This window comes from Mustela lutreola, chromosome 11 (genome assembly GCF_030435805.1).
Source record: "Mustela lutreola isolate mMusLut2 chromosome 11, mMusLut2.pri, whole genome shotgun sequence".
NCBI classification, from domain to species: Eukaryota; Metazoa; Chordata; class Mammalia; order Carnivora; family Mustelidae; genus Mustela; species Mustela lutreola.
This window is the reverse complement of record NC_081300.1, coordinates 17,546,849-17,574,689: the sequence shown is the minus strand read 5'-3', so window position 1 is coordinate 17,574,689 and position 27,841 is coordinate 17,546,849. Positions and strand designations below refer to the sequence as shown.

At 44.0% G+C, this 27,841-nt stretch overlaps 1 protein-coding gene and 1 long non-coding RNA gene across 6 annotated transcripts in view; one reads left to right on the top strand and one right to left on the bottom strand.

Annotated features, from left to right (window-relative positions):
• Positions 1–236: 236 nt before the first annotated feature.
• LOC131811924 (uncharacterized) lies at positions 237–27,459 on the top strand. 5 transcript variants are annotated; one of them, XR_009346172.1, is made up of 8 exons: positions 237–451; positions 4,928–5,073; positions 7,628–7,708; positions 7,822–7,947; positions 18,992–19,091; positions 25,484–25,608; positions 25,805–25,885; positions 26,954–27,459. It is a non-coding gene; the product is annotated as an uncharacterized LOC131811924 (long non-coding RNA). The 5 variants fall into 5 exon arrangements; XR_009346171.1 differs by lacking the exon at positions 26,954–27,459 and adding an exon at positions 26,035–26,931; XR_009346168.1 differs by lacking the exon at positions 26,954–27,459 and adding an exon at positions 26,038–26,928.
• Positions 10,152–27,841, bottom strand: part of ATP8B1 (ATPase phospholipid transporting 8B1) — a 126,044-nt gene continuing 108,354 nt past the window's right edge. Inside the window, exons 19-28 of the mRNA XM_059140999.1 lie at positions 27,453–27,564; positions 26,274–26,349; positions 22,750–22,882; positions 22,068–22,356; positions 18,175–18,398; positions 16,958–17,041; positions 15,938–16,183; positions 15,479–15,617; positions 12,777–12,907; positions 10,152–11,826 (exon numbers count right to left, since the gene is read on the bottom strand). Of these exons, the coding sequence (XP_058996982.1) occupies positions 11,602–11,826; positions 12,777–12,907; positions 15,479–15,617; positions 15,938–16,183; positions 16,958–17,041; positions 18,175–18,398; positions 22,068–22,356; positions 22,750–22,882; positions 26,274–26,349; positions 27,453–27,564 (1,659 nt within the window). The 3' untranslated portion in view covers positions 10,152–11,601. The remainder of the gene's footprint in view (positions 11,827–12,776; positions 12,908–15,478; positions 15,618–15,937; positions 16,184–16,957; positions 17,042–18,174; positions 18,399–22,067; positions 22,357–22,749; positions 22,883–26,273; positions 26,350–27,452; positions 27,565–27,841) is intronic.

The window sequence follows — 27,841 nt, the reverse complement described above, 5'->3', positions numbered from 1 at the left end:
GCTCTTCTGTCTCCTCACCCGACTCTGGCCAGCTGGGGCCGCCCCCTTCTCGTGGTCCTCGACTGTCAGTCTCCGCGCCCTCTCAGGGTTGTCCCAGTCTGGGCTGACTCCCACTTCTCTCCAGTCTCTAGATGCGAGTCTAAGTCTTAACACTGTGATGGCCCTCATGGGCCACCGTAGCCGACAGCCTGTTTGAACTCAGGGCGCGCGACGCCGGCGCCGCCATGTCGTTGCCGGCCATTTCCGCCTCTCGCTCACCTGGTCCTGCCTCTTGGCTCCACCCATTACCTCCAGGTGTGGGAGGACGCTCCGGGGCCGGCCCTTGCCGCGGGAGCGCTGCCTTCACGGTACTCTCTCGGTGCAAACCCTCAAGTGTCTATAGTGTACTCTTGTGCACCTAGCGATTTGCTCCTCAAAGGAGTCTCCGGAGAGAGAAGAGGCAAACATTGCTGTAAGCACCTTTGAGGCTCCTTTACCAGTTCTCAAGCCCGGAACGGCGGCAGGGGGGGGGGGAGGGGAGGCCCAGGGTTTTGGTAATTAGCGAGTGGTCGAGCAATCCAAAAATCTCAATCCTGTTTAAAACCGGCTCGAAACTGCAAAGAAAAAGTGGGAGTGATTACGATGAAACTTCAGTTTAAGCAATTGTAAACGTAACTTTCCTTTTGTTGTAAAGTTTAAGAGCATAGGTTTGCTCGTTCGTTTATTTCAGTGATTTCAAGGCTTCATGTTTGTGAACTGCCCGTTTATAAGCACCGAATCTATACTCTCTCCCTTAAAAAAAGAAAAGAAAAAAAAAAAAAAAAAAAGGAAAAGTCATTCTAAAGCCCTGCTAGACGCTTTCCTGTAAGGAAATGAATGATGAAAACTCAGCAGCTGGGGCTCTAAACCATAGGATACATACAGAGGATACCAGACTCTTCTGTTCTGCTTCAGTGACCCTGACCAGGTTCCTTCACATCCCTGAGCCACAGATTTTTCCACCTGAAAATGATAATCTGGAAAGGTTATGAGATCAAGTATACAAAATGCCTAGTATATGGTTGGCATCCAGTAAGCCTTCTGTGTTAGGTTAGAAATGGTATTAATTAATCACTGTTAATCTCTTGTTTCATGATTCTGCGCGATTCACATCTTCAAGCCTCGGACCAACCTGCTGAGGCTTTCCCCGCCCCATTTCCACGTTCACGCCCTCCCTCTTCATTTCATGAAAGTCTCAGGAATTCAGGATTCAGCATGGGAATCTGCAGGCCCTTCTCACTGCCTCACCTCTCAGCAAATGACTTTGTTTCTTGCTTCAGGCTGTTGACTAGGAGCTCTGGGCTGGCCTCCCTTCCTGCCCTCCAACTTCCCCTATTCAACACCTACTTCTGCTGTCCTTCGAGGACAATGCACTAGTGTCCTCTCTCCTGACAACTCCTTTGCGGGTCTCCACAGCTCCCCAGGCTAATCTCCATTCCAGCCCAGGAGAATACTTAAAAAAATAAACCCAACCATTTTTATTTTCCGTTGGCAACCTTCCATGATTTCCTTTTGCTCTCAGGATCCCCGCCATGTGCCCATGCAGACCCACCAGGCTGTGTATGGTCCAGCCTACCGTTTCTTCCTAAAAGTACAGTTAGCATCAGCTTGGGCTAGTTTCTTCACTGATTGTCTTGGGTATGATGGGAACTTGGGACAGCGTTTAAGAAAGGTGAAGACAGAGGTGCGTGGCTGGCTTAGTTGCTTAAGCCTCTGCCCTCAGCTCAGGTCATGATCTCCAGGTCCTTGGATAGAGCCCTTGGGCTCTCTGCTCAGCAGGAGTCTGCCTCCCCATCTCTCTCTACCTGCCTCTCTACCTGTGATCTCTCTGTCAAATAAATAAAATCTCTAAAAAAAAAAACTTTAAAAAAAAATGGATGTTGAATTTTATCAAATGCTCTTTTTCATCTACTGGGATGATTGTATGATTTTCATCATTTATTTTGTTAATGTGCTATATCACATTGATTTGTGGGTGCTGTATCACCTTTGCATCCCTGGAATAAATCCCACCTGACCATTGTGTATAGCCCTTTTAATGTGTTCTTGAATTTTGTTTGCCTGTATTTTATTGAGGATTTTTGCATCTATGTTCATCAAGTATATTGACCTGTAATTTTCTTTTCTTGTAGTATAGTTCTTTGGCTTGCTATCAGGGTAATAATGCTGGCCTCATAAAATGAATGTGGAAGTATTCTTTCTCTTCTGATTTTTGAAAGAGTTTTAGAAGGTTGGCATTATTTGGTAGAATTCACCAGTGAAGCTCTCTGGTCCTGGACTTTTGTTGGTTGGGAGGTTTTTTGATTACTGCTCCAGTCTCCTTACTAGTAAATTGGTCTGTTTAGCTTTTCTGTTTCTTCAGTCTTGTAGGCTTTATGTTTCTAGGAATTTGTCCATTTCTTCTGGGTTGTTCAATTTGTTGGAGTATAAGTTTCACAGTATTCTGTTATCATTTGTATTTCTGCGGCACCACTTTTTTTCTTGGTGTGTGTAAAGATTTGTAAATTTTATATATCTTTTCAAAACCAGCTTTTTTTTTTTTAAAGATTTTATTTATTTGAGAGATAGTGCATGTATTCATGGGGTGAAGGACAGAGAAAGAAGCAGACTCCCTGTTGAGCAGGGAACCTAATGCAGGGCTGGATCCCAGGACATGGGGATCATGACCTGAGCCAAAGGCAGAGGTTAACTGTCTGAGCCACCCAGGCACCCCAAAACTAGCTTAGTTTCATTGATCTTTTTCCCTTTGCTTTTTTAGTCTTCATTTCATTTATCTTTGCTTTGACCTTTGTGTTTGTCTGTTTTTTTTTTTTAAAGATTTTATTTATTTATTTGACAGAGATCACAAGTAGGCAGAGAGGCAGGCAGAGAGAGAGGAGGAAGCAGGCTCCCTGCTGAGCAGAGAGCCCGGTGTGGGGCTCTGGGGCTCGATCCCAGGACCCTGGGATCATGACCTGAGCTGAAGGCAGAGACTTTAACCCACTGAGCCACCCAGGTACCCTGACCTTTGTTTTTGTATTTGTTTTTTCCTTCTATTGAGTTTGGGCTCTGTTCCTCTTTTTCTGGTTCTGTGGTGTGTAAAGTTAGGTGTTTTGGTTTTGGTTTGGTTTGGTTTGAGATCTTTCTTGTTTCTTGCGGTAATTGTTTATTGCTCTGCACTTCCCTCCTAGAACTGCTTTTGTTGCATCCCATGGGTTTTGATATTTGTATTTTCATTTGTCTCAAGGCACTTTTTATTTCGCTTTTGATTTTTTTTTTTTTGACTCATTGGTTGTTCAGTAGCATATTGTGTAATGTGCATATATTTGTGAATTTTCCAGTCTTTTTTTTTTTTAAGATTTTATTTATTTATTTGATAGATCACAAGTAGGCAGAGAAGCAGGCAGAGAGGGAGGAGGAAGCAGGCTCCCCACAAAGCAGAGAGCCCGATGCGGGGCTCCATCCCAGGACCCTGGGATCATGACCCAAGGAAGGCAGAGGCTTTAACCCACTGAGCCACCCGGGCGCCCCCAGTCGTCTTCTTGTAATAGGTGTCTCGTTTCATCCATTGTGGTCAGAAAAGATGCTTGGTATGATTTAAACCTTCTGAAATTTATTAAGACTTGTTTTGTGGCCTAATATGTAATCTCCTGAATAATGTTATTTGTGCACTTGAGAAGAATGTATATTCTGTTGTTTTTGGATGGAATGTTCTATATATATTTGTTATATCTGTCTGGTCTAATGGAATTTTTAGAGCCAGTGTTTCCCTATTGATTTTCTGTCTGGATGATCTATCCATTGATGAAACTGGGGTATTAAAATACTGTAATATTTTTGTGTTGCTGGTTATTTCTCTCATTATGTCTGTTAATATTTGCTTTATAGGGGCGCCTGGGTGGCTCAGTGGGTTAAGCCGCTGCCTTCGGCTCAGGTCATGATCTCAGGGTCCTGGGATCGAGTCCCGCATCGGGCTCTCTGCTCAGCAGGGAGCCTGCTTCCCTCTCTCTCTCTCTCTCTGCCTGCCTCTCCATCTACTTGTGATTTCTCTCTGTCAAATAAATAAATAAAATCTTTAAAAAAAAAAAAAAAATATTTGCTTTATATATTTTGTTGCTACTATTTTTGGATGCATATATATTTACAAATGCTATGTGCTTTGGGTGGGTGATCCTTTTATCATTATGTAATGACCTTCTTTGTCTCTAATTATAGCCCTGGTTTTAAAGTCTATATTATGTGATGTAATTATAGCCACCCCGCTTTCTTTCTGTTTCCATTTGCAGGGACTGTTTTTCTATCCCTTCACTTTTAGTCTGCATGTGTCCTTATATCTGAAGTGAATCTTTTTAGCATATAGATGAGTCTTGTCTTTTACCCATTCAGCCACTCTTTGTCTTTTGATTAAAGAATTTAGTTCTTTTACATTTGAAGTAGTGTGTATCAACTATAGCTTTTTGCTTTGTGGTTACTGTGAAGCTTACACTTAACTTAGTAACAGTGTATTTTAAGTTGATAATAACTTAAGTTTGAGTACCTTTTATTTATTTATTTTTTAAGATTTTATTTATTTATTTGACAGAGAGAGAGAGAGATCACTAGTAGGCAGAGAGAGGGGGAAGCAGGCTCACTGCTGAGCAGAAAGCCTGATGCGGGGCTTGATCCCAGGACCCTGAGATCATGACCTGAGCCGAAGGCAGAGGCTTAATCAACTGAGCCACCCAGTTGCCCCACTATACAAGCTTTTTAAAAATATCAATCCACCACCTTTATATTAGATTCTGAATTTCACTGTATATTTTCCTTCACTAGTGAGATTTTATACTTTTGTGTTTTCCTGTTACTAATTAGCACCCTCCCATTTCAGCTTATAGAAGTACCTTTAAGCTTTTTTTTTTTTTTTTTAATATTTTATTTACTTACTTGGCAGAGAGATCGATCACAACTAGGCAGAGAGGCGGGGAAAGCAGGCTCCCCGCTGAGCAGGGAGCTCGATGCCGCACTTGAGGCTCGGTTTAATCCTAGGATCCCAAGACCAACCTGAGCTGAAGGCAGAGGCTTAACCGAGCCACCCAGGTGCCCCCACTTTAAGCTTTCTTCTAAGACCCGTGTGGTGGTGATGAATTCCTTTTTGCTTTTGCTTGTCTGAAAATCTCTTTATCATTCCTGAAATTCTGAATTGAAACACTGCGGGGCACTGTAATTCTTAGTTGAAAGTTTGGAAGGGTTTTTTCCTTTCATTACTTTGAGTATATCCTGACACTCCCTTCTGGTTTGCAAAGCTTCTCCTGAAAATCTGTTGATTGTCTAATGGGGGGAATCTCTTTTACATAACAAATTGTTTTTCTCTTGATGCTTTTAAAATTCTTTCCTGTCTTTAACTTTTGAGATTTTAATTATAATGTGCCTTGGTTTGAGTCTCTTCAGATTCTTATTTGGAACTCTCAGGGCTTCCTGGATCTGGATGTCTGTTTCCTTCCCCAAGTTAGAGAAATTTCAGCTAGCTGTTCTTTCTTCAAGTGAGCTTTCTGCCCCTTTCCTCCTTCCTCTGGAACCTTGTAATGCACATGTTGGACTGTTGGATGTTGTTTCATAAGCCCTATAAGTTACCTACTTTTTTACACTAGGGTTGGGTTTTTTTGTTTGCTTGCTTGTTTTTGCTGCTCTGATTGGGTGAGTTCTGTGCTCTGTATTGGAGTTTACTTGTCCTTTCTTCTTCTTCATCTAGTTTACTGTTGAACCTCTCTGGTTATTTTTCAGCTCATTGATTATATCTGCTAGCTGCCTCACAGAGGAGGATCTATGTCAGCACCTAGATTCAGGCTGATTGTAAGACCCCTAGGGCAGCACCTTACAAATACATACAGCCCTACAGGACAGCAAGCATTAAGTCCCAGGGGCTACCTACACTGGGCACCTTGGAAGTGTCTCCTGAGTGTCAGTCACAAAAATTGGGGTGCCAGACAACTGTATGAGTTCCTTTCTGGAGGATACCAGCAGTCTGAAGGAAGGCGGGTGGAGTGCACAGGCGGGCATCTCCTGACTTCTGTCCCAGTACAGCATCTTAGAAGCTCACTCCCTAGGTGTTCATCAAACCAAAAGCCTGCCCCTCGGGCCAGAGCTCCAGGACCAGCAAATAGTCCTTTATCACAGAGAGTGGGGGGCGGGGGTTGGTGTTAGCCGGTGTGTGGTGTCCTGGAGTTTGTAGCAGGCCACAGTTGGCCTCCCCACCTGTTACAGTCCACTGGGCCACAGGAATGCAGATCCTGCGGGCCACCGGAGCTAGGTGGTGAAGGGCCGTCCACTGGGTGGTAACTGTCCACAGCAGTCAAGGCCTCGGACATAGAAACTGGTACCAGACCCGTATACACACTGCCTCCTGGGCGATGCTGACACGCTAGAGCGCGGTAGAAGGAGAACACAAAGCTGGTCCTCTGAGGTCTCTGGAAAGGCTCACAGACGGCCCTCAGATGTGTGCTGGCTTAGAAGTCTAGCCTCTGACGTAGCTGTGGAGATGAGCTCGTGGGCCTCTTTCACAGGAAAACTAGGCTCCTCAGACTTGCCTATGGCTGTGCTCTGGGAATGGTAGCAGTTAAAAACTCGTTTCTCTGTTGGTTACAGTCATGTGTGACCTGTGCTAGGCAATCTAGAGGTGTCACCTCATAGCATCCGCGAAAATTGGGGCACCAGGTGAGGGTATAAACTCCTTTCTGGGAGATACGGACTCTAGGTGTGTGCCAAACCAGAGGGCTGCCCCTTTGGGCCCATGCTGCAGGACAAGCACATCACAGAGAGCCTGGGTGTTTATTTTGGTCTGCTGGCTGTGCAGGACCCTGGCAGCCAGCCGAGATCTTGTATCTGATTGATATAGTCGTGTGGTCCCGGAATGCAGGCCCTGCTTGCCCCCAGAGCCAGGCGATCAAGGGGTGTCCACTGGATGGGTGCTTGCAAAAACTGGGGTGCCAGGTGTAAAAATGGTATGAGAGGCAATGAAAAGCTCTCCTCTGGGAGATACTGGTGCTCTGGAGGGCAGCGGCGAGGGCAGTGTGAAGGTGGTGCCGAGATTAACCAAATGTCCACTGGCCTCCATCCTGGGAGAGTACCCAGCAGTCCCCCAGATGTGTTAAGTGAGATGCCTGCCTCTCAAGCCGATGCTTTTAAGAGCAGAAAGCCTCTTTGATGTCAAGTCTGACTGCTCCTGTGCTGGGCTGTAGTGTGAGGGAGAAGCCAGGGGCCTGAGGCCGGTCGGAGCCATTTCTCAGTTTGCTCGCTAGCCTTTCAGGCCTCATGCATGCAATCCTCATTGGTTTCCAAAGCTCTAAGTTTTAGGGCCTTATTTCTCAGGCGTGGGTCTTAAAAGTTGGGCTTCCCGATATGGGGTTCAATGCTGGAGGTGGGGTTTTCAGCAAGACTGCTTCTCTGCCTTGCCTCCCCACCTTGGTGTGGGGGGGTTGCCCCAAGTTACGAGTCCCTCTGCTTTTGTTTCTGTTTTCGAAGGAAATCATTCCAGATGTAGCTGTGGATCTGGTGTGTCCATGGAAGGGAATGAGTTCAGAATCTGCCTTATGTCTCCATCTTGAACTGGCCTTACTCCTTTTAATGGCTAAATTATATTCCGTTCTCTCCATAGCCTACATTTTGTGTATCCACTCCACTGTGGATGGACGTTGAGGTGATTCTGCCCTTGTTGGATGTTGTGAGTGGTGCTGAGGTGAGCATTCACGTGCAAATATTTGAGTGCCTGTGTTCAAGGTTTTGCGGTGTGTATATGTGTATACACTTCGGAGAATTGCTGTTAATATGGTAATTCTGTTTAACTTCCAGAGGAACCGCCAGACTGTTTCAGCAGTGGTTGCAGCGTTTCACATTCCCACCAGCAGACCATGAGGGTTCCGGTTTCTCCACAGTCCTTGTGAACAAGTATTCCCTGCCCCATCCCCGGCCTTTTAGGTAAACTCCATTCCCGACATGGGGCTTGAACTCACAATCCCGAGAACGAGAGTCCCGCGCTCTACTGACTGAGACAGCCACGCATCCTTCCTTTTCTACTGATAGTCATCCTAGTGGATGTGACGTGGTATCTCATTGTGGTTTTGATTTGCATTTCCCTGAGGACTAATGTTGTTGAGGATGTTTTCATACACTTTTTGGCCACTTACAGATCTTCTTCAAAGAAATGTCAATTTAAGTCAAGAAGTCATTTTTACAGTGTTTTCTGATAGGCCTTTTTGTAATTACAAATGCACCAGATGTTTTATTGTAGCCATAACTTTTTTTTTTTTTTTTTAAAGATTTTATTTATTTGACAGAGAGAGACACAATGAGAGAGGGAACACAAGCAGGGGGAATGGGAGAGTGAGAAGCAGACTTCCTGCTGAGCAGGGAGCCCAATGCGGGACTCAGTCCCAGGACCCTGGGATTATGACCTGAGCTGAAGGCATACACTTAACGTCTGAGCCACCCAGGTGCCCCCTGTAGCCTTAACAGTCTAGCAGATTCTGACGGGACTGTTAGAAGCTGTCTTATGGGACGCCTGGGTGGCTCAGTTGGTTAAGCAGCTGCCTTCTGCTCGGGTCATGATCTCAGCATCCCGGGATTGGGTCGTGGGACCCTTGCTCAGCAGGGAGCCTGCTTCTCCCTCTGCCTCTGCCTGCCATTCTGTCTGCCCGTGCTCTCTCTCTCTCCCTCTCTCTGACAAATAAATAAAAATCTTCAAAAAAAAAAAAAGCTGTCTTATAATTTTCCCAAGTTTCACTTACATCACATGAAGGCAACAACTGCTAAAATACAGAGTCCGTTGGAGCACATTTGGTTTTGCTATCACATTGGAGTCCTTTAAGAACTACTTTATCCTCGTTGGATATCATTACTGAATAGTTTCAGGTATTGATTGTCAGTAAGAACCTTTAGGTGGTGCTCTTTGATTGAAAACATGTTCCTCGGGTGCCTGGGTGGCTCAGTTGGTTAAAGCCTCTGCCTTCAGCTCAGGTCGTGGTCCCAGTGTCCTAGGATCAAGTGTCGCATTGGGTTGTCTGCTCAGTGAGCCTGCTTCCCCTCCTCTCTGCCTGCCTCCCTGCTTGCTTGTGATCTCTGTCAAGTAAATTAAAAACAACAACAACAACAACAAAAAACACATACACACACATATATTCCTCAACCCCTTTAAATACAGTAGGGCATCCTAGGGGGAAAAGCGCCCCCCCCCCTTTTAAGGGACTATATCCAATGTCTCCTCAGAACTTTTTCTTATACAATTTTTCTTGCAGAGTCTGATCTGCCCCATGTCCTTTCACCCCATTTCGAAAGGATTGCTCTGATACAGACATGAAGTTCTGCTCCCGAAGCCAGCTGTCAATTGTGGAATAAGCAAAAGGGGGGGGGGGGTCCTAATTTTCCACCTTAGAAAGCACCCAGGCTGAGGGGCTTTCTCATCACCTGCTGTCTGTTTTGCCTCCCAGACAAGTCCCCACGGATGTTACTCTACAGAGAACCTCTGTCTCTGTGGCATAGTCCTGTGGTGCCTGGGTGGCTCCATCGGTCAGGAATCCAACTCTTGATTTTGGCTCAGGTCCTGAACTCAGGGTCCTGGGATACAGCCCTGCATTGGGCGGCGCTGAATCTGCTTCAGATCCCCCCCACCCCCAACTCTCTCTGGAAAAAGTCTGTGGCATAGTCCCATTTCTTTGGTGGGTCACAGTTTTCCATAGTGTCCCGGAGCAACCTGTCCATCCTGTAGCCGGCCGGTCATGCTCTGCCCTCCCCCAGCCTCAAGCCTCAGGTCCTCTTCTCACTGCTCTCCTGCCTCTCAACGCCTTAATTTCCCTTTGATCATTTACTCACTTCCCAGCCCCTACTTTTGGTCAAAGGTTACCTTTGCTTTTATTCTACCTTCAGAATTGAGGTCATTTTTTAAAAACTGCGCCTTACCTGAGTATCCAAAGATGTACCCTGTCTGGACACAGTTGCCCTTGCCGATTATTAATCCACATCCGCCGGCCTTTTACAGTCTGAGGACTTCTTCTCTCCCATCTCTGCTAAGACATAGCACCTGCCCCAACTTTTATTTCTCACTGCAAGAGGACCCATGTGTTTCTTTAGCAACCTTGTAGGCCTTAGCTCCTGTCATATCCCCTACTTAAAAGATACTTTCCAAAGATTTTACTAAAGCATTTATTTTTTAAACAAAAATATACATTAAATCTCAGATTTACAGAATATAGAAATAATTTATCCAAAGCAATTTGCATTTTAAAATTGTTAATATCGCACCCAACAGTGTAAGTCTTTGACACATTTGCATTGTCGACTTTTCCCACAATTCACAAAACAGGAGAGAAAACTGAGAATTATACAAGCAAACTTTGCTTTACCAAACAAAAGAAAAAACAATTTAGTTTTTTTTTTTTAATTTATAAGATAAAGTTGTAAACTTCCAGAAATTTACTTCCATAGGATAAAGACCCATAAATTCTTTCATCATACCTAGAAAACGAACTATATACATGTTGTGATTTTCTTATAGGAACTCAAAGGGGACAGATATTGGGAACATTCACAGCCTAATGGTAAAGAACAGAATTATTGAAAACACTTCTGTATCTTCATTAGAATATGGAAACTGATGTGTGAAAAACAGAATGAGAAAAGCCTCTAGAAAAATAACTTTTGACTCTTTGAGGATAGTTTCCATAATTGCTTAAAATTAATTTTAATTTTTGAAGGTACACTGTTAGTCTGAAAAATGTGGCTGCCAACAGCCTTTTCTCTGAAGACATAAGACAAGTGAAAACATGAGGCCTCTGTACAAGTCCCTTATAAAATACATATATAGGCAGGTATAGAGTTTGCTTTTCAAAAGAAAGCTTTACCCCCAAAAAATCACAATTTATCACTGATGCCCTTAGTTTTCAAGGACTTTTTTAAAAAGCCCATAAATATTTAAACACATCTTTTAAAAATGAAAGTAGGGAAGGACGTGGCTAAAATAATATGGAAAGTAAGAGTAAACGTACATGATGCACACTTTTAACCTGGTAGTAAACTTAGCAGATGGAAGGCTTGTACTTATGAAATGTGAAGTGGTTTCCTTGAGCTATTAAACAAATATGAGAAGAGGAAACCACGCAGTTCATTATCAACTCTGAAAAAGTCATCGGACCACTTTGCTTCCAGGTGATGAACATTCATGAATTTTTTTGTCCTTGCCATTATAAATACAAGATCTTTGTTAAAAAGGTAGCCTATGGGGAAGAAAGCAGCCTCTGGAAATTCGTGTTGAAGGTCCCAGACGGGATGATCTGAATGTGATTTTCCGAGTACCATCTGAATTGAAATAGAAGACAGTTCCTAATTCTGTTGTCCTAGATGGAGACTGGATTAACAGGTTCCCTTTGAATCATAAAGAACACAGGTGAATAACAGGACCTGGGAAGGTATCCTTCGCTATTGCAACAGTCCGGCAGCCCAAGCAGCTTGTGATGAAGGTGGTGGTCTTTAACATCCTCGTGACAAATTCAGGGTTTTCTTGTCTTATAAAAAGTCCTGAGAATCTTTTCTTAAAAAAAAAAATAGACATTTGTACCCGGCGTTGGGGGGGCAGGCGCGTCAGCTCTCCACGGTCCGCCGGTACTCGGCGGTGCCCTCGGCGATGATGGCATCCAGCGGGGAGCGCTTCTTGCGGATGCTGCGCCCGGAGGAGATGAGGTCGGCGTAGCCGCGCTGGTGCGAGAAGGCGTAGGCGGAGCGGCGGGAGGACACGCCCCGGCGGAACACGTGCTGCCGCCGCTTCCACTGCTCCTCGGCTTTCAAGCGCTTGCGGTGCTTCTGAATCTGCGGGCGGCAGAGACACGGAGGTGTGGGACGGCGTGGGACGGCATGTGACAGCGGAGGGGGACCGGGCGGGCGCTAACCTGGATGCGGGCCAAGCTGTCTCCTGGAGGGCGGCGGCCCCGGCCTCCTCTGATAGAGAGAGGTTACGGGCATTCCCAGGGTCTCCCAGCCAGAAAGCCAGCCAGAAAGCGGGAGCCGAAAATGCCACTCGCCTACGCTACTAGATGGCGCTCCCAGGAGCAGGACCCGGGACTTGCCTCGCTCAGCACCGGCCAGGACCCGCCACGTGACGGGGTCTGGTCCCAGAGGCCTGCCAGGAGTGGGCGGGGGCCCCTCATGCCCCATTCCGGGGCTCCTGAGGAAGCTTCTGGCCTCCTGTGGCCAGTGAGGTGTCGGGAGATGCCCAGAACTGCAGCAGCCAACCCCCAGCTCCAAGCTGAAGCTCTAGCAAGGATAGCAGAGAGGAGCGATGGAAAGAACCCCAGTCTTTTTCTAACAGACATTAAGGCGCTCAGACCCCTTAGATGACTTAAGGTGCTCAGTGCCCCAAGCCTGCTAGTCAGTGTGCGAGCTGAAGGGGTGCATTATTTGGACAACTTGTAGCTCAGAGGATCCTGCCAGAAGAGGGGGCATTTTTCTTGAAATGAAGAAAACCCCAACCTCTTCACAGGGAAAAATGTTAGTATTATAATTGTTAAATTGAGCGGATAGACCTATGGGGTTCCTTATACTATTCTCCCTTTGATAATGTTTAAAATAAAAAGCATGCAAACAAAAATCCCAGTCCCAAAGGACTTATTTGCAAGATGGAGTTAAACAGAAGTAGTATTAAAAAATGTTCACACCAAACTTGCCACGGATTTAGAATTTTGCAGCAAAGCTGCTTTGGGGACAGGCCTTGCTTTCTGTGAGGGGCACTCAGAATGAGGAGAATACTATTTTTTCTGTACCTTATCACTTTCTGATGGCCAGATGGTCATTGACAAGAACCGTATGGCGACGACGGGCAGCAGGCACACGGCAACGGTCAAGATGATGGTCAGCCAAATGTATGGCTGTCTCAAGGCGTTGGAAGCTGTGCCTGTAAAAACATGGACAGTGAATCCCAGGGGTCCTTCATCCTCAGGGCAGAGTGAACATTCCTTAAGCCTTAAATGATTGTCTGTGGTAAACTTTCACAGATTGGCCTCCCCAGAACATCCCGTCACTGCTGAAGGAATGAACATTTTAAAAACGGGACTAAGCAGAGCGCCTGGGTGGCTCAGTTGCTAAGCATCTGCCTTCAGCTCAGGTCATGGTCCCAGAGTCCTGGGATTGAGCCCCACATCAGGCTCCCTGTTGGGCAGGAAGCCTGCTTCTCCCTCTCCCACTCGCCCTGCTTATATTCCTTCTCTCGCTGTCTCTGTGTCAAGTAAATAAAATCTTGGGGCGCCTGGGTGGCTCAGTGGGTTAAAGCCTCTGCCTTCGGCTCAGGTCATGATCTCAGGGTCCTGGGATCGAGCCCCACATCGTGCTCTCTGTTCAGCAGGGAGCCTGCTTCCTCCTATCTCTCTGCCTGCCTCTCTGCCTACTTGTGATCTCTGTCAAGTAAATAAATAAAATCTTAATAAATAAATAAATGACATCTTTTTAAAAATAGGGCTAGGCAAAGCAAAATGAGGAAGGCAAGTGTACATCACTGAACAACTAAATAAGGAAAAAAAGTGTTTGTTGACATTGCATTAAGTAGAAATGCAAAGTTAGGCCATCTATACTAATACGTTTTTCCAGGAATTTACTTTCCAATTTATAGTTTGAAACTCCAAGTAACAGTAGCAACTTGCCCTGCCATTAGTATGACAGCCCTTATGGCGGGTGTTTTATACAGGTCATGCCATTTCATTACCTCTGAGGGATGAAGAGTAACCTTCTTGCCACACAAGGAAATTGAGTTGTGGAGAAGTAAAGATTTCCCGGGGTAACAACTAGCCGTGGCAACTCCTAAATTAAACCCTATATCCATCTGACTAGAGCCTTGCTTTTTCCATTGCAGTTCAGCAGCAAATTTATGTCAGAGAACGTAATAATTCATACAACTAGATAATCATATATAACTACCCAGTTTTATAATTAACATCCCTTAGAGCCAAATCTGTCACAGTGTTCCCTGTACTTACACTGTAAGTTTATAAAAGTAGTGGCCTTAATTTTTTAAATGTGTTTTTACACTGCTAAATAAAAAACACACCCTCCCTTTGGGAATATTTTAAGTAATGGGTACTAATAAGCTTTTTAAAACACAGAGTCGGTGAAGAGAAACAATCATCAAAAAAATGACCTCACTCCCGAATAAAGGGTTATTACCACAGCAAATGTCTTTTTACAGCTGGCCATTAAAAAAAAAAACCAGAAAACAAACTAATTTTTTACAGGGAAACTAGTTTATGGGGACTTTTTTCCTCATTGTGAATCCAAGCTACTGTATTTAATAAACTAAGAAATTTGTAAATTCTAATTCATGATATTTAAAAATTTGTAATATGTATGAAATAGTTCAAATTCATTCTAGCATTTATCATTTGTCCTATTTTATACAGCTGTAAACTATTTCTGAAAGTTTACTTCTTGCTCTGCATACATTTTTTTTAATTTTTTTTATTTTTATTTATTTATTTATTTTTTTAAAGATTTTATTTATTTATCAGCGAGAGAGAGGGAGAGAGCGAGCACAGGCAGACAGAATGGCAGACAGAGGCAGAGGGAGAAGCAGGCTCCCTGCTGAGCAAGGAGCCCGATGTGGGACTCGATCTCAGGACGCCGGGATCACGACCTGAGCCGAAGGCAGCTGCTTAACCAACTGAGCCACCCAGGCGTCCCTGCATACATTTTTTTTAAAGGTTTTATTTATTTACTTGACAGATCACAAGTAGTCAGAGAGGCAGGCAGACAGAAATGGGGGGAAGCAAACTCTGAGCTGAGCAGAGAGCCCAATGCAGGGCTTGACCCCAGGACCTTGGGATCATGACCTGAGCGGAAGGCAGAGGGTTTAACCCACTGAGCCACCCAGAGGCCCTTCTGAATACATTCTTCTAATGATGTGATAGGTTTTCCACTTCTGAATTCTAAAATTTCATCATATGGGATTCATACCTTGATTAGCTACTATAATATTCTTATTAGATCTTTGAACTCTTTCCATTTTAAAAAAACAATTCGAATTGCGGTGGTATAATCTTTGTACAAATTGATTTTTCCAGAAATTGGTATGTATTATCTTTAGGTGTTTTCCCCAAGTGGAAATCCTGGGTCCAAATGTATGAGAAGTTTTATAGTTCATTACATATTTCCAGATAGTTCTTTGGAAACATTATATTATCATGCTACTAGCATTACATGCATACTCGATTTCCCAGGAACATACCAGTATTAGATTTGGAGGTGGGACCTCCTGTCTAACTGAACAGATGCAGTTATATCAAATTTTTAAATTTTGCTTTTTTCCTGTCACATTATCCCTACACTCCAGCCCACCACCGTCATTCAGTTGCCAGTCAGGACATTAATTTTCACTAGCAATAACTTCCACGTCATGTTATTACTTAGAAGTTACCTTGGAGTCTAAACCAGTAACACTTTTCTATACCTTTATTTTTGGAATTTAGAAAATACCAACCTGTAAATTGAAATGCAGAGGGAAAGAGGACATGTATTCCAGCACTATGAAAGTCAAACATGATGCCAAAATAAAGAGCAATGCTTCCAAATATGGAAAAAGCATTCACAAAAGTCCAGTAAGAAGTATCCAAGCCAATCTGTAGAAAAACCAGAGAAAAACAGAGCATTCACTTTTAGGGAGTTACCAAGGAATAAAGAATCTAAGGATTCTGAAAATAGAATTCAACAACTTAGGCATGATTTGGCTTGAATACCGAACAATCAAAAACTATCCTTGGCTCAGGCAAGAAGCAGGAAATGTGCTCGGTGTAAGGCGTGCAGACAGCATTTGCATTTTGTAAGGCGGCCGAGGCTCAGCGGGAGGGAGAGTGGGAGCCAGGTGCACGCACACACTGGTCCGTGGACAGAAACGCAGGTAACTGACGGATACTGCGAACAGTCGACTGACGCCACGTACCTGGAAGTTCACTGTTATTATGAGAGCAGAAGCAATGGTCACTGCAAAAGACTGGTAGTCTGAAGGCGCCTCTCCATCCTGTCCCACAGTTTGCAGATACGCTCCCAGAGGTATGAAGAAGAGAACCATCGATGTTAAAACTCCATGCATCAAGCTTACAAAGAACTTCTTGTAGTTGAAGAGTAAGTCTCTTTGTCCTACGATGTACAACCCAGGGAAGCGGAGGCTCAGTTTGTCACTCACATCCTTAAAGGGAAAAAACACACGGGAAATAGCTGTGCGCCATCCAGGACCCAAGAGCTCCGAGATCCATTCCAGTTTCTCTCTCACAGAGAGTTTCAGCTTAGTTTTAGGAAGGCAAAACCTCAACAAGGTTAAGTCCTGAATGGTTACAGTGTGCAGAGACCAACCCCTTCACTTCAGTCCACCGTTATCTGCTATTTAATTAAGAAAGGGACTAGGTAGAGATCTATTAGTTTGCTCCTCAGAGAAGGAAAGCAAATAGTCATGTCAAAAAAAAAAAAAAAAAAAGTAGGGAGACTATTTTTACCTCCTGGGAGCATATATTCTAATTTTTTTTAGAAAGTCTTTTCACATCCAAGTTGATGGGTTAATTCCAGATGATTCTTTTTATCCATTAATAACAAAGAACTGCTCCTGGATGAAATGTGGACTAATTTGGGAAACTGAACACAGGCGTTTGGAGAAAGAGTAAAACAATTTTAAAGTCACTCCTCTAGAGACAGACTATACTGTCAGGTGTCTTGACAAGAAACTCCTAGTGTCCAAAAGGGAGATAATAAACTCTCCTGTTCATGAATTCAGCCCAGGCACAGAAATGCCCTTTTGTCACTGTCATACAGAAGTACAGCAGCTATCCTGGTCGCTCAACAACAGGACAAGAATAGGGTTTTCTTGGGAAGCCATGAAAACCAAAAGAATGCACTGAAATATTCGCTTTTAACTTCTCAAACGGGCCCAGTCGGGCCTGAAGTGTCCGCGTCTGCACAAGGCTCCTACCTGGTCAAGGAGCCCCATGAGGAGCACGGGCAGGCTGGAGTAGAGCACGTTGTAGAGCGTGATGAACCAGTCCTCGTACGCGGTCTGTGGGGAGAAGACCGTGGCTGTGTCACCAACCAGCACCTACTGCCCAGCCAGTCCACGTGTATTCCCCTCTCCCAGAGCCTGCAGGGCCCCGGCTGTGTGCGGCCTCTGCCGGAGCCACATCCCGTGGAACGGGCAGAATCAAAGAGCGCTCCACAGAAACAAACCTGCCTTCCAACATAGATGGGGGAATACACACCAAAACATGTTTTGGAAAAGGAGTCCCTTCTGTTTGACTAATGCTGGAAAATACGTTGGTGCCGATCCTTTTTACATCCCTTGATCAATGAATTAGAATACGTAACACAAAAACTGGTTCAAAAAGCACGTAAGGTATCATTCAAATGTTCCTTTGCTTTGCGAGTCTCACGTTTCCATGTAAACATCACATGCAGAATGTGAATATGATAAATGGGCTCCTGGAAGCGTAAGCAGGACCATGCACAAACGGGTCCTCAGGGCGGCGGAGAGGAGCCGGGCTCACTCTTCGCCACCAGCTCCACACAGGCCTGTGGGGAGCAGGACGAAGGCCCTCACTGTGCTCAAGGCTGCCCCAGGCCCTCGGGTTTGGAAGCTCTTCTGATACCATCTGTCTGTGGCATCAGAAGTTTGGACAACCACAAGCATTGATTTTAGGTTCATTGTTAGTAATGATATTTTTCTGCTGTTTCACCATTTCAGCATATTCTGTATGTCCCCCACTGCCATTTCAGCACTAACAAAACCAAAAATCAACAGGTAAAGAGAACAGATTGATGAACATCCCAAATTTATATAATCCCTTTAGCCTATCACAGTATCATTTTATATGTTCAGCGTTGAGTAATTTGTTCTCACTATTAATGGCAAGGTGACGCAGGGGAAAAAAAATCTAGGGTAAAGGCAAAGACACATAACAAAAGCCAGTAGGTCAGGAACAAACCCGAACTTTCTGAAGGCAAAATAAACTATTTTTTAAGGCACCAGAAACCTTTTAAAAAAGTCATCGATAATCTCAATCCATGCCTCAACTGTTGAGAGAGAGAGAGAGCATCCAAACCGCAAGCGCAAAGGGGACAGGTTTTTTTCAGAAGTAGAGTTTTATTTATGGAAGACTTCTCCTCATCAGATAATACGAATTATCATTCTGTTACCTGCGCAGAGTAGCCATTGAAGAAGGAGTACCAGAAATGAACCAGAGTGAATGCGAAGTTCTTGTAGAAGAAGTAGCGCAGGAACTTGCACATCCGTATGTAGGACCACCGGCCGTGCACCAGCAGCAGCCTCTGCAAGTAGCGGAACTGGGCGAAGGAGTAGTCGCTTGACATGACCGCCTGCATGCCTTCTTGCCCGCTTATGCCAACGCCGATGTGGGCAGCTGTGGGGCAGAGGGAGCACATACGTGAGTCCTAAGCTAATTTTAAGGCAAAACATTAAGGCGATGAACATGTTTCCACAGCAAAACACAGAAACACATTCATGAAACAATACATGTGAAAACTGCCACTCACCAGCCCCCCACCCGAGCTTCTGAACTTGATGTCCAAGATATGGGTTGCCCAAAAGAACACACGCTGGGGCCTCTAAAGGGTGTTTGTGGAAGGATCTCAGGTGGGTGGCGAATTCCATTAGGATTATCTACCCAGTGCGTCAGCCATCCTTCCCACCCACGGGGTCAACCCCAGGAGTCCGTGCGGACTGTGTGTCCCTGGTCCCTGTGTCCCTGGCCACCACTGAGCCGGCTGAGGGCAGACAGGTCCTCCGCAGCGGATGCTGTACACTGGCCCACCCAACCTCCCTGCCACCCTTGTTCTATGGGAAAGGTGGGAAACACGTAAAAACCTTACACCGCTCAGACTCCCTGGCACTAGTTCTGTTTGTGAATTGGGTTCCATTGTGACGAGCCACTTGAAGTGGAAGTCGATGTGGGCTGGAGCTCAGCACCCCTTCCTTTTTTTGGCATTTCTGCAGCACAGTTCATATCCTCTCTCCAGCTGCCTGGATGTTGACAGACAAAAGCTGCTCAACTGAAAAGCCCTTCATAGGAGCCTCAAAGCTAGAAGCTCCTCCGGTAAGTGACTAAGATGTTAGAGACTCGTGCTAGCACCTGCTTTCTTCCGTCTATCCAGAGCTTTTCATGAGCACCTGGTCCCTTGTATTAATCACTTCCTGCTTAAAGTACCAGCGGGGTCTGGTTCTTGTACTAACCTTGACTGAAAACCCAAGCTGGGGCGATCAGTGTTGCTTTCACATTTTGGAATTAAGATTTGGGCGTATTTGTCTTTGGAATTTTAACCTGTACATTCTAGAGTTGTGGGAGATTATATATATATGTGTATGTGTGTATATATATATATATACATATGTATATATATATATATTTTTCCCCCCTCCTGAGGGGCAGAGAAGTGAAGAAGTCTAGAAAGAGGGAGAAACCAGAAGCTGGGGTCCTGGTGCAGTTCCAGGTCCTGGTTCTCGCATCTTTCTGAGGCCTGGCTTCTTGGGAGGCACAAAATATCTTTTTTTTTTTTTTTAAATTTGGGACAGAGAGAGCAGGAGTGCAGAGGAGAGGCAAAGGGAGAAGCAGACTCCCCACTGAGTGGGGGAGCCCGATGTGGGCTTGATCCCAGAACCCTGGGGTCACAATCTGAGCTGAAGGCAGACACTTAACCAACTAAGCCCCCGCGCAGGTGCCCCCATCTTTTTTATATTTTTAAAATAAATATCTTTTGTTCTTGAGCTTACTTTAGTTGTTCTCTAATATTTGCAATCAAAAGTATTTTAACAAAGATAATATTAAACTTTCAGCATGTAATTATGGCCCACCATGACCTTAAGAGGCACAGTTTTTTCCTGGGGAAGGTTCCAGAATGGATAAAAATCAAAGTCAAATTTTTATTTTTTATTTTTCCAAAAGTTGAATTACGAACTTTATCTAGGTCTTAAAAGACATGGAAGTAAAGATGTACTGACATCAATTAGAGAACATGTGTTGGAGAACACAATGTATTTTTGCTTAGACCTAAGAGCGACTGCCAACTCAGGAGGTTTCCAACTGAAAGACGCTCCCCAAATCCTGCCATGGTGGCAGAATACAAGGTCCGGCAAATTCAAAGCAACACAGTGACTTGGCCAAACCTAAGTTTTAAGCAGCCCTTTGCAATTCTAAAAAATAGAATAAATTGCATGTCTCAGTCAATATTTATGATTTCTTTCAAAACACATAAATAATTCTTATGACTAGTCATGGTTGCCAAACTGCCCTTTCCTCCCAAACCGTGGCCTTCTTTCCCGAACAAGCAACAAAGGGAAATATGCAGAGGTCCTGGGGCCAGGGAGGAGGAATGCCGGCCGCAGGCCCTGATGTCCAGCCCAGCCTTTTTGCTGAGCACACCAAGGACAGTATGTGAAACGAACACAGCCTCAGCTCACAGGGGATTCAAGGCAACTGAACAGATGTACTTTGTAAGGCCACACTTTTTTTCCCCCTATTATCTAAATATAGCCACCTGGATTTTCCTGAAGCTTCAAAAATGGAGTTTCAGATGCCTCATGGGTAGGCTGCTTCATAGCAGTTTAACAAACCCGTCATGTCCTCACGCTTTTCTGCCTCTGTCTCCCCTCTCATGCTGCTTGTTCCTTCTTAGGGTGTTAGATCTTCTTAGGGCACCAGCCAGCAGACCTCTTCCAGCCCAAGAGAGGGAGAGAGGGCGGGCAGCCCTGGAGAGTCCTTGCATCCATATGGCGGGTTTCAATTCCCTCCACGTCCACTGGGCTACACTACTAAACGTGGAGCATGCTAACAAATGGCCAGATTTTTGGACATTTAAATTTCACTGTACTTCCTTCTAAGCAAATATCATTTCTGCATACTATTTTTTATGCAGACGAAAGTGATGCCAGTTTTTCTAAAGTACCAAAAGGCACTATTAGTACTTGGACTTCTGAGGAGACCTGCGTTTCTTTGATTTTCATCCCAAATGGAAAATGAACTAGAACCGGCTGTAGGGGCAAGAAATTGATAGCATTTGGAGCAAGAAAGCCAGTCCTATGCTAGGGTGAACACATGCAGAACACACTGGAGACGAATGACAACTAGCGGTGGCCACAGACATACACATGATAAAGAAGACATACGTCACATAGCTGACTCTTGCTGAGGAAGATAAAGTTGGAATATTCTTAGTATAGATCGAGAAGGAGGAGGAGGAGACTCTAAGAAAAGAAAAAGACATGAATTACAAAATAGCCTGAATTAAGCCTAGTTATACATTATGCAGTTAAAGTAGCCAGCGTAACAGGACATGTGTGGTCATGTAACAAACGGTTCATCTTAATCATACCACAAAACTGGAGGGGACATCAAAGATAATATTGTTTTTTAAAACCAACCCAGGATTCAGACATGTTGATGAGGGTTTGGTTCTGCACACTTTACTACGAGCACAATGTATTTCTGCGTGATAGGACTCGGTTCTTCAATTTTGAAGACCTAGGGTGCTCCAACCAGCGAAACGACCCTTGACCCTCTTCTAGGAAGGTCAGGAGGCTCATGAGAGCATGTTGGAGCTTTGCTTCAGTGCCAGGTATGTCACCCTGGTCACCCAGTTTGCCAAGAGCAAGAAGAAAGCCCTAGAAAAAGATGCTCAGAAGAAAAAAAAAAATGCTCTCAAAATCCAAGAGAATTCACTCCAAGCTCGGCAGAGATTTTTGCAAAACTATTAAATAGCAGAATTTTTTTTAATAAGCCTTAAGGAAATACGGAAAAGTAGCAAGAGAAGGAAAACAAATCCACACGTATGTAAAAGAGGGCAACAAATAAGGCTCAGTTCCCCCATCTGGAACTCCTCTTCCACTTGGCACTTCCCAAGTGGCACTGTCTCCTCCCTGCTCTCTCCTACTGGGTAGCCTGAGCTTCCTGAGGGCAGGGTCATAGGTGTCGTCATCATGCGGAAAGGACTACCCCCCCCACCCCCCGCCCCCCAAACATCCCTGCCATTGCTTCTCTCTGGCAGCTCCAGTGGCACCGGCTGTGGGCAAGACTCACTTTTGATCATGTTTACATCGTTGGCCCCATCTCCGATCGCCAGCGTGATGGCCTTCTTGTACCTCTTCACCAGGTCCACCACCATCGCCTTCTGCTTGGGGGTGACCCGGCAGCAGATGACCGCGCTGCACTCGCAAGCCAGGTCGACAAAGTTCTTCTGCCGCTGCTCTTTCCTAGCTTCCAGACGCCGCTTACTCTGTGTCCGCATGCGTCGTTCTTCTTCTGTCCTTGGGAACTTCAGCTTCAGAATCTTACTTCTCTTGGTCTTTTTCTCCAGAAGAATCTCATTCTGGGTGGAATCAGAGGATTACAACCATTTGCGTTTTTATATCAAGAGTGTCATTCCCAAGACCTTAATCATGTGATGGTTCTTGGGTTACATCATGGATGATACTGTTTTGACTATAAAACCTATTTACTATAAAATTTAGAAAATACAAAAATGTACAAAGAAGAAAATTAAAATGACCCATTGATTGATGAGGCAGGGATAACCACTATTAGCAGTGTGATATGATTCCCTTTGTAGATCATATATTAATTCTCAAACAGGAAATTTCCTATTCATTTGCAGGCTAACAGATTTTTAGGTTGGCAGTTAATATGGGAAACCATCTCAAATCGGTCCACAATGAACTGCTTTAGTTTAATCCAGAGGTACAGATACAGTAATTATACGTACCAGCCAAGAACCAGTGATTATCAAGGCACGGTTTTCACCAGATGGAAAAAAAGGTTCATGCACCGGGGGTACAAATTTTGCATAGACGCCACCTCTATTCCTCTGGTTTTCCATCCTTGTGTGAAGAAGAGCACTGGGGGGAAAGAAATTTAAGTGTTTTAAGAGTACAAGACTGTAAACCGACCCTTGACTGTGAGATATTTTGGATAAATAATCTTTTTAAAACTGTGATTTAAAAAACACACAAATTTATCATAACTAATTCTACTACGTATACAGTTCAGTAGAATTAAGTATATTCACTTGGCTTTGTAACCAATCTCCAGAACCTTTTCATCTTTCTTTCTTTTTTTTTTTTTTTTAAGATTTTATTTATTTATTTGACAGACAGAGATCACAAGTAGGCAGAGAGGCAGGCAGAGAGAGAGAGAGAGGAGGAAGCAGGCTCCCCGCTGAGCAGAGAGCCCGATGCGGGGCTCGATCCCAGGACCCTGAGATCATGACCTGAGCTGAAGGCAGAGGCTTAACGCTCTGAGCCACCCAGGCACCCCCTTTTCATCTTTCAAAACTGAAAACTCTATATCAATTAACGAACTCCGCATTTCCCCCTTCCCTGGTCCCTACTACTTTATTTTCTGTTTCTGTGAATTTGACCACTCTAGATAACTCCTATAAGTGAATCATACGATATTTGGGTTTTGTTTTGTTTTGTTTTTGCAACTGGGATTATTTCACTGTCCTTAAGGTTCATTCCTATTGTAGCACATGTTAGAATTTCTTTCCTCTTTAAGACTATCCCATTGCATGGCTATACTACATTTTGTTTATCCATTCATCCCTCCATCAGTGGAAATTTGGGTTGCTTCTACTTTTGGCTATTGTCACTAGTGCTGCTATGGACTTGGGTATGAAAATCTCTTTGAGTTCTGGCTTTCAATTCTTTGCGATATATATCCACAAGCAGGACTGCTGGATCATACGGTAATTCTATTTGTGATTTTTCTGAGGAATCATGATACTGTTTTCCATAGTAGCTGCACCACTTTATTTCCTACCAGTAGTGCACAAGGGTTCTAATTCTCACATGCTTGCCCACATTTGTTATTTTTTGCTTGTTGTTTTTAGGGTTTTTTGTTATTATTGTTGTTGTTTTAAAGATTTTGTTTATTTAAAAGAGAGATACGGAGATAGTGAGAGAGGGCACAGGCAGGGAGAAGAGAAGAGAATCAGGCTCCCTGATGAGCAGGGAGCCCGACGTGGGGCTCGATCCCAGGGCCCTGGGATCATGACCTGAGTCGAAGGCAGACGCTTAACTGACTGAGCCACCCAGGCACCCTGCCTTGTTTTTGTCTTGATAGGAGCCATCCTAAAAGGGTATATACTATGACAGCTTATGCTGGCTTTAATTTGCATTTCCCTAATGTTTAGTGATGTTGAGCATCATTTCATATGCTTGGTGGCCATTGGTATGTCCTCTTTGGAGAAAAGTCTATTCAAGTCCTTTACCCATTTTTAAATCCAATGACATAATCTCTTTAAGTCTTAATTCCTCCCTCTGTGGGGCACCATGTGCTTGGTGCTTTGTTATCTGCCAAAGACAGCTCACGGAAGACAGAGCTGAAAATGTGTTCATAAGCAATGGGAGAGGGCAGGCAATCTTGATCTGAATTTTAATACCTGGTGTGAACCCCCAGTGTATCATCAACAGTGGCTACTAGTTGGCAAGAAGCAGCTTACTCCCACATAAAATTATGTTTGCTTCTGAGAAATCCTCAGTGCTTTATATCAACAAGTAATTGAGAAGACCACATATACTACATTCATGTGCAAGAAAAATGAGTTATGGAGTTTAGGAGTGGAAGGGTCCACAAAGATCTCACCCAGACTCTTCCTTTACAAGTAAGAGACATGAGGTGATTGACCTGCACCAAAATGATAGGAAAATGGCAATGAAAACTCAGGTCTCCTTACTCTCAGGCCAGAGCTTTCCTCATGACACACACACAGCCACTGTTCTCCACCTTAGCACTACTATGTCTCGGGGCCGGGGACTTCTCTGTTGTGTGTGGCTGTCCGTTGTGTGTGGCTGTCCATTGTGTCATCGGATGTTCAGTAGCATCCCTGGCCCCTACCCCACCCCCCGCATTATGACAACTAAAGATGTCTCTGGACATTGCCAAATGTTCCCTGGAAGGCAGAATCACCCCCGGTTGAGAACCAGTACCCTAGAGGATTGGGTATTTATTACTTTTTTTTCTACATTAACTATTCATTTTCAAGTTGAAATTAAGGAGTTATCAAGATAAATCACTAAAAGGCTGGAAGAGAAAAAACGGGAAGTTCCCCATCCAAACCATTATATAGGAATCACCCTTTCAGGAAGCATCTACAGAGAAAGATGGAGTCAGCCCTCTAGGAAGTAAACCTAACTAACAGCAGGCTCACAAAATTTGCTACTTGCATAGATTTTTACCTTCTAATTTAGCTCAGGGCCCAATTTTCAACACTTGAGAAAGAGAGACCCAAACTCTATTAAGGCCCCCATCTATGAGAAATAAGGCCATCTGGCCATTAGCCAAATCACTTGAAACCAGGAAACTTCTTACATAAACGTATTAGCATTTATTTGTCTATCCCTATTTTTTTAAAAGCTAAAAAGCACAAAGAGGCATGGTTTCTGCAAACAGAACTGATCTATTTAGATGTTAGAACTACCCAATTTTGTCTAATTTAGCCTAGTGCCCAGTATCCTGGAACAGCTCGCAAAAGCTCCAGCACCATCATTAGAAAGAAGATGAACCACAACCATCAACTCCCTCATCATCTCATCACTTCTCGGCCTTTGGGCTAAGCTCAAGCGTAAGTCCCTCATCATCCTACCAGACTAGGCACGTGTGTCTGCCCACAGCTTCTGGCCTTGGGACAGCCTGGGGGAGGTGTTGTAAGGAAATGATTTGAGAAATAAATATAGTTGTCAAGATAGCACCGTCCAAGAACTTGTGCAACACACTCTCAGCTTTTTAACAGGACACGGCTCTTCCTGATGCCTTTCCAGGTCCGCTGTGCCCCTGGGTTCTCAAGAGTTCAGGAGAAGCTATGCTTTGAAGTATCCCACGCCATCCAGACAAGCCTAGAGGTACATCTCATCCAAGCAAAATTGTGGCATTCTTTCCTTCTGTATTTCTTTCAAAATTAGAATTCTTAGAAAAGGCAGCACATGGAGAGAATTCAGATTAATTGGCTAGTAACATCTTGATCTCTTTTTTTTGTTTGTTTTTTGGTCAGCAGGTAAGCACGGAGGACTCCCCAAGGAATGGAGAGAAATGGCCCCTGAAAGAGTAAATAAAGGCCCCAAGCTCCCCTAACTCTAAAGTCTGCACAAAATAAGGTCAAATCATGGTAACTTGGAACTACCTGGGTTCTCCTGCTTCATTTAAATGTGAGGAAAGCTGTCTGAGGGGACAGTCAGCTCCCATTTCTCGCCATCTGCCATGTCTACTGCCTCTAGTTTTGCCTTTACTTACTTTATATCTTCCCCATAGCAGATAGTGGTGTCTTCAGTCAGAAGTTCACATGCAAATCCTATATTTTCAGCAGTTTCTACAACAGAAAAATATTAAGTGAGGGTATGTGTTGTAGTGAGTGCTGTGTATTATGTAAGACTGATGAATCACAGACCTGTATCCCTGAAACAGGTATATAATATATAACATTATATGTTAATAAAAAATAAAAATACAAAAAAAATCTAAAAATAAATAAAATTTAAAAATTAAGTGTTGTTCCAGTTGATGAATGATGGAGTTTAGCTAGTAATGAGACTTTTTTTTTCAAGTCATGAAATAGATTCAAGCCAGTATGCTCTTTTTTCTGTGATAAAATAAGTGAAGCCACTTATTTTTTATAACTTTTCAGTTATAAAAAGAACTGTATCATCAAACACATGAACTGGTTATTTAATAAATCAGTGTTCACTGAAGTACTAAGCAGTCAGTTCCTGTGGTTTAATCATTCTGTTATAGAAGAAAAGAAAAGATAACTATTTCTACAAACCTTTACACAGGGCTCCTACTGCAGATCCCCCCCCCCCCTTTTTCCATTACCACCCATTGTTATGTGTTTAAGGTCAGGACTTCCCTTAGCTTATCAGAGTGTGTAACCCATTAACAACGTAAGGTAAGAGAAATTATCCAATTTTCCGCAGGAGGCTTGTGGAGTGAGGAAGCCATGCCAAACAACTCCTGGGTGAGCTCTGGATTTAAAAGATAAGATCATCCCTTGGATATAAAATTTTAATTAATCATTTTAAAGCAATAAAATGGGTCAGAAAACTGAAGTAGTTGATCAGCATTCCGTATCGTTCCATTCTGCGTCCAACATAATGGCAGAGTGCTGGGGAGGGCAGAACAGACAAAAGCGATGGTCCTTTCATCAGAGGAGCTCACCTCTGGCTGGGGACCTAAGACTGATTGCAGTCAACATGGTCTACCCAGGAGCTCAATGATAAGACATAAACTCTGCTACTGAGGGGGTTTCCAGAAGGATGCTGTCCAAGAGAACTGGGGTAATGGAGAAGGTTTTCTTAAGAAATGGACAGTGTTTGTGCAGGATGGAAAGTCTGAGAAAGTCATCTTGGACAAGGGAAATAGGAGCTATGAATATTTAATGAATTAACAGATATGCTTCCCCACAAGCGGAATTACCCTTTTTGTCTCCAGTGAGTACCCAGATCTTAATGTCGGCCTTTGCAAGTTTTGAAATGGTTTCTGGGACTCCATCCTGGAGCTTGTCTTCAATTGCTGTCGCTCCCAGTAGCTGGAATGTACATTAAAAAAAAAAAAAAAAAAAAAAGGAATGAGCAAATAAGCTCAAAATGTTCTGTAATTGCAATCTGCCAACCTGTAACCAGAAGAAGGGCTAATTATACCCCCTAGTCAGTGCTCCGAAGGGGCAGACGGCCAGCAGCGAGTGGAAAGGCTGCTGTGTTTCACACTCACCGAAACCCCAAACAGTCAAAAATTTTTTCTTAGTTTACCAAGATAAAAACCTAAGTATAAAATTAAGGACATTAAAAATACACGTTCATTGTCTA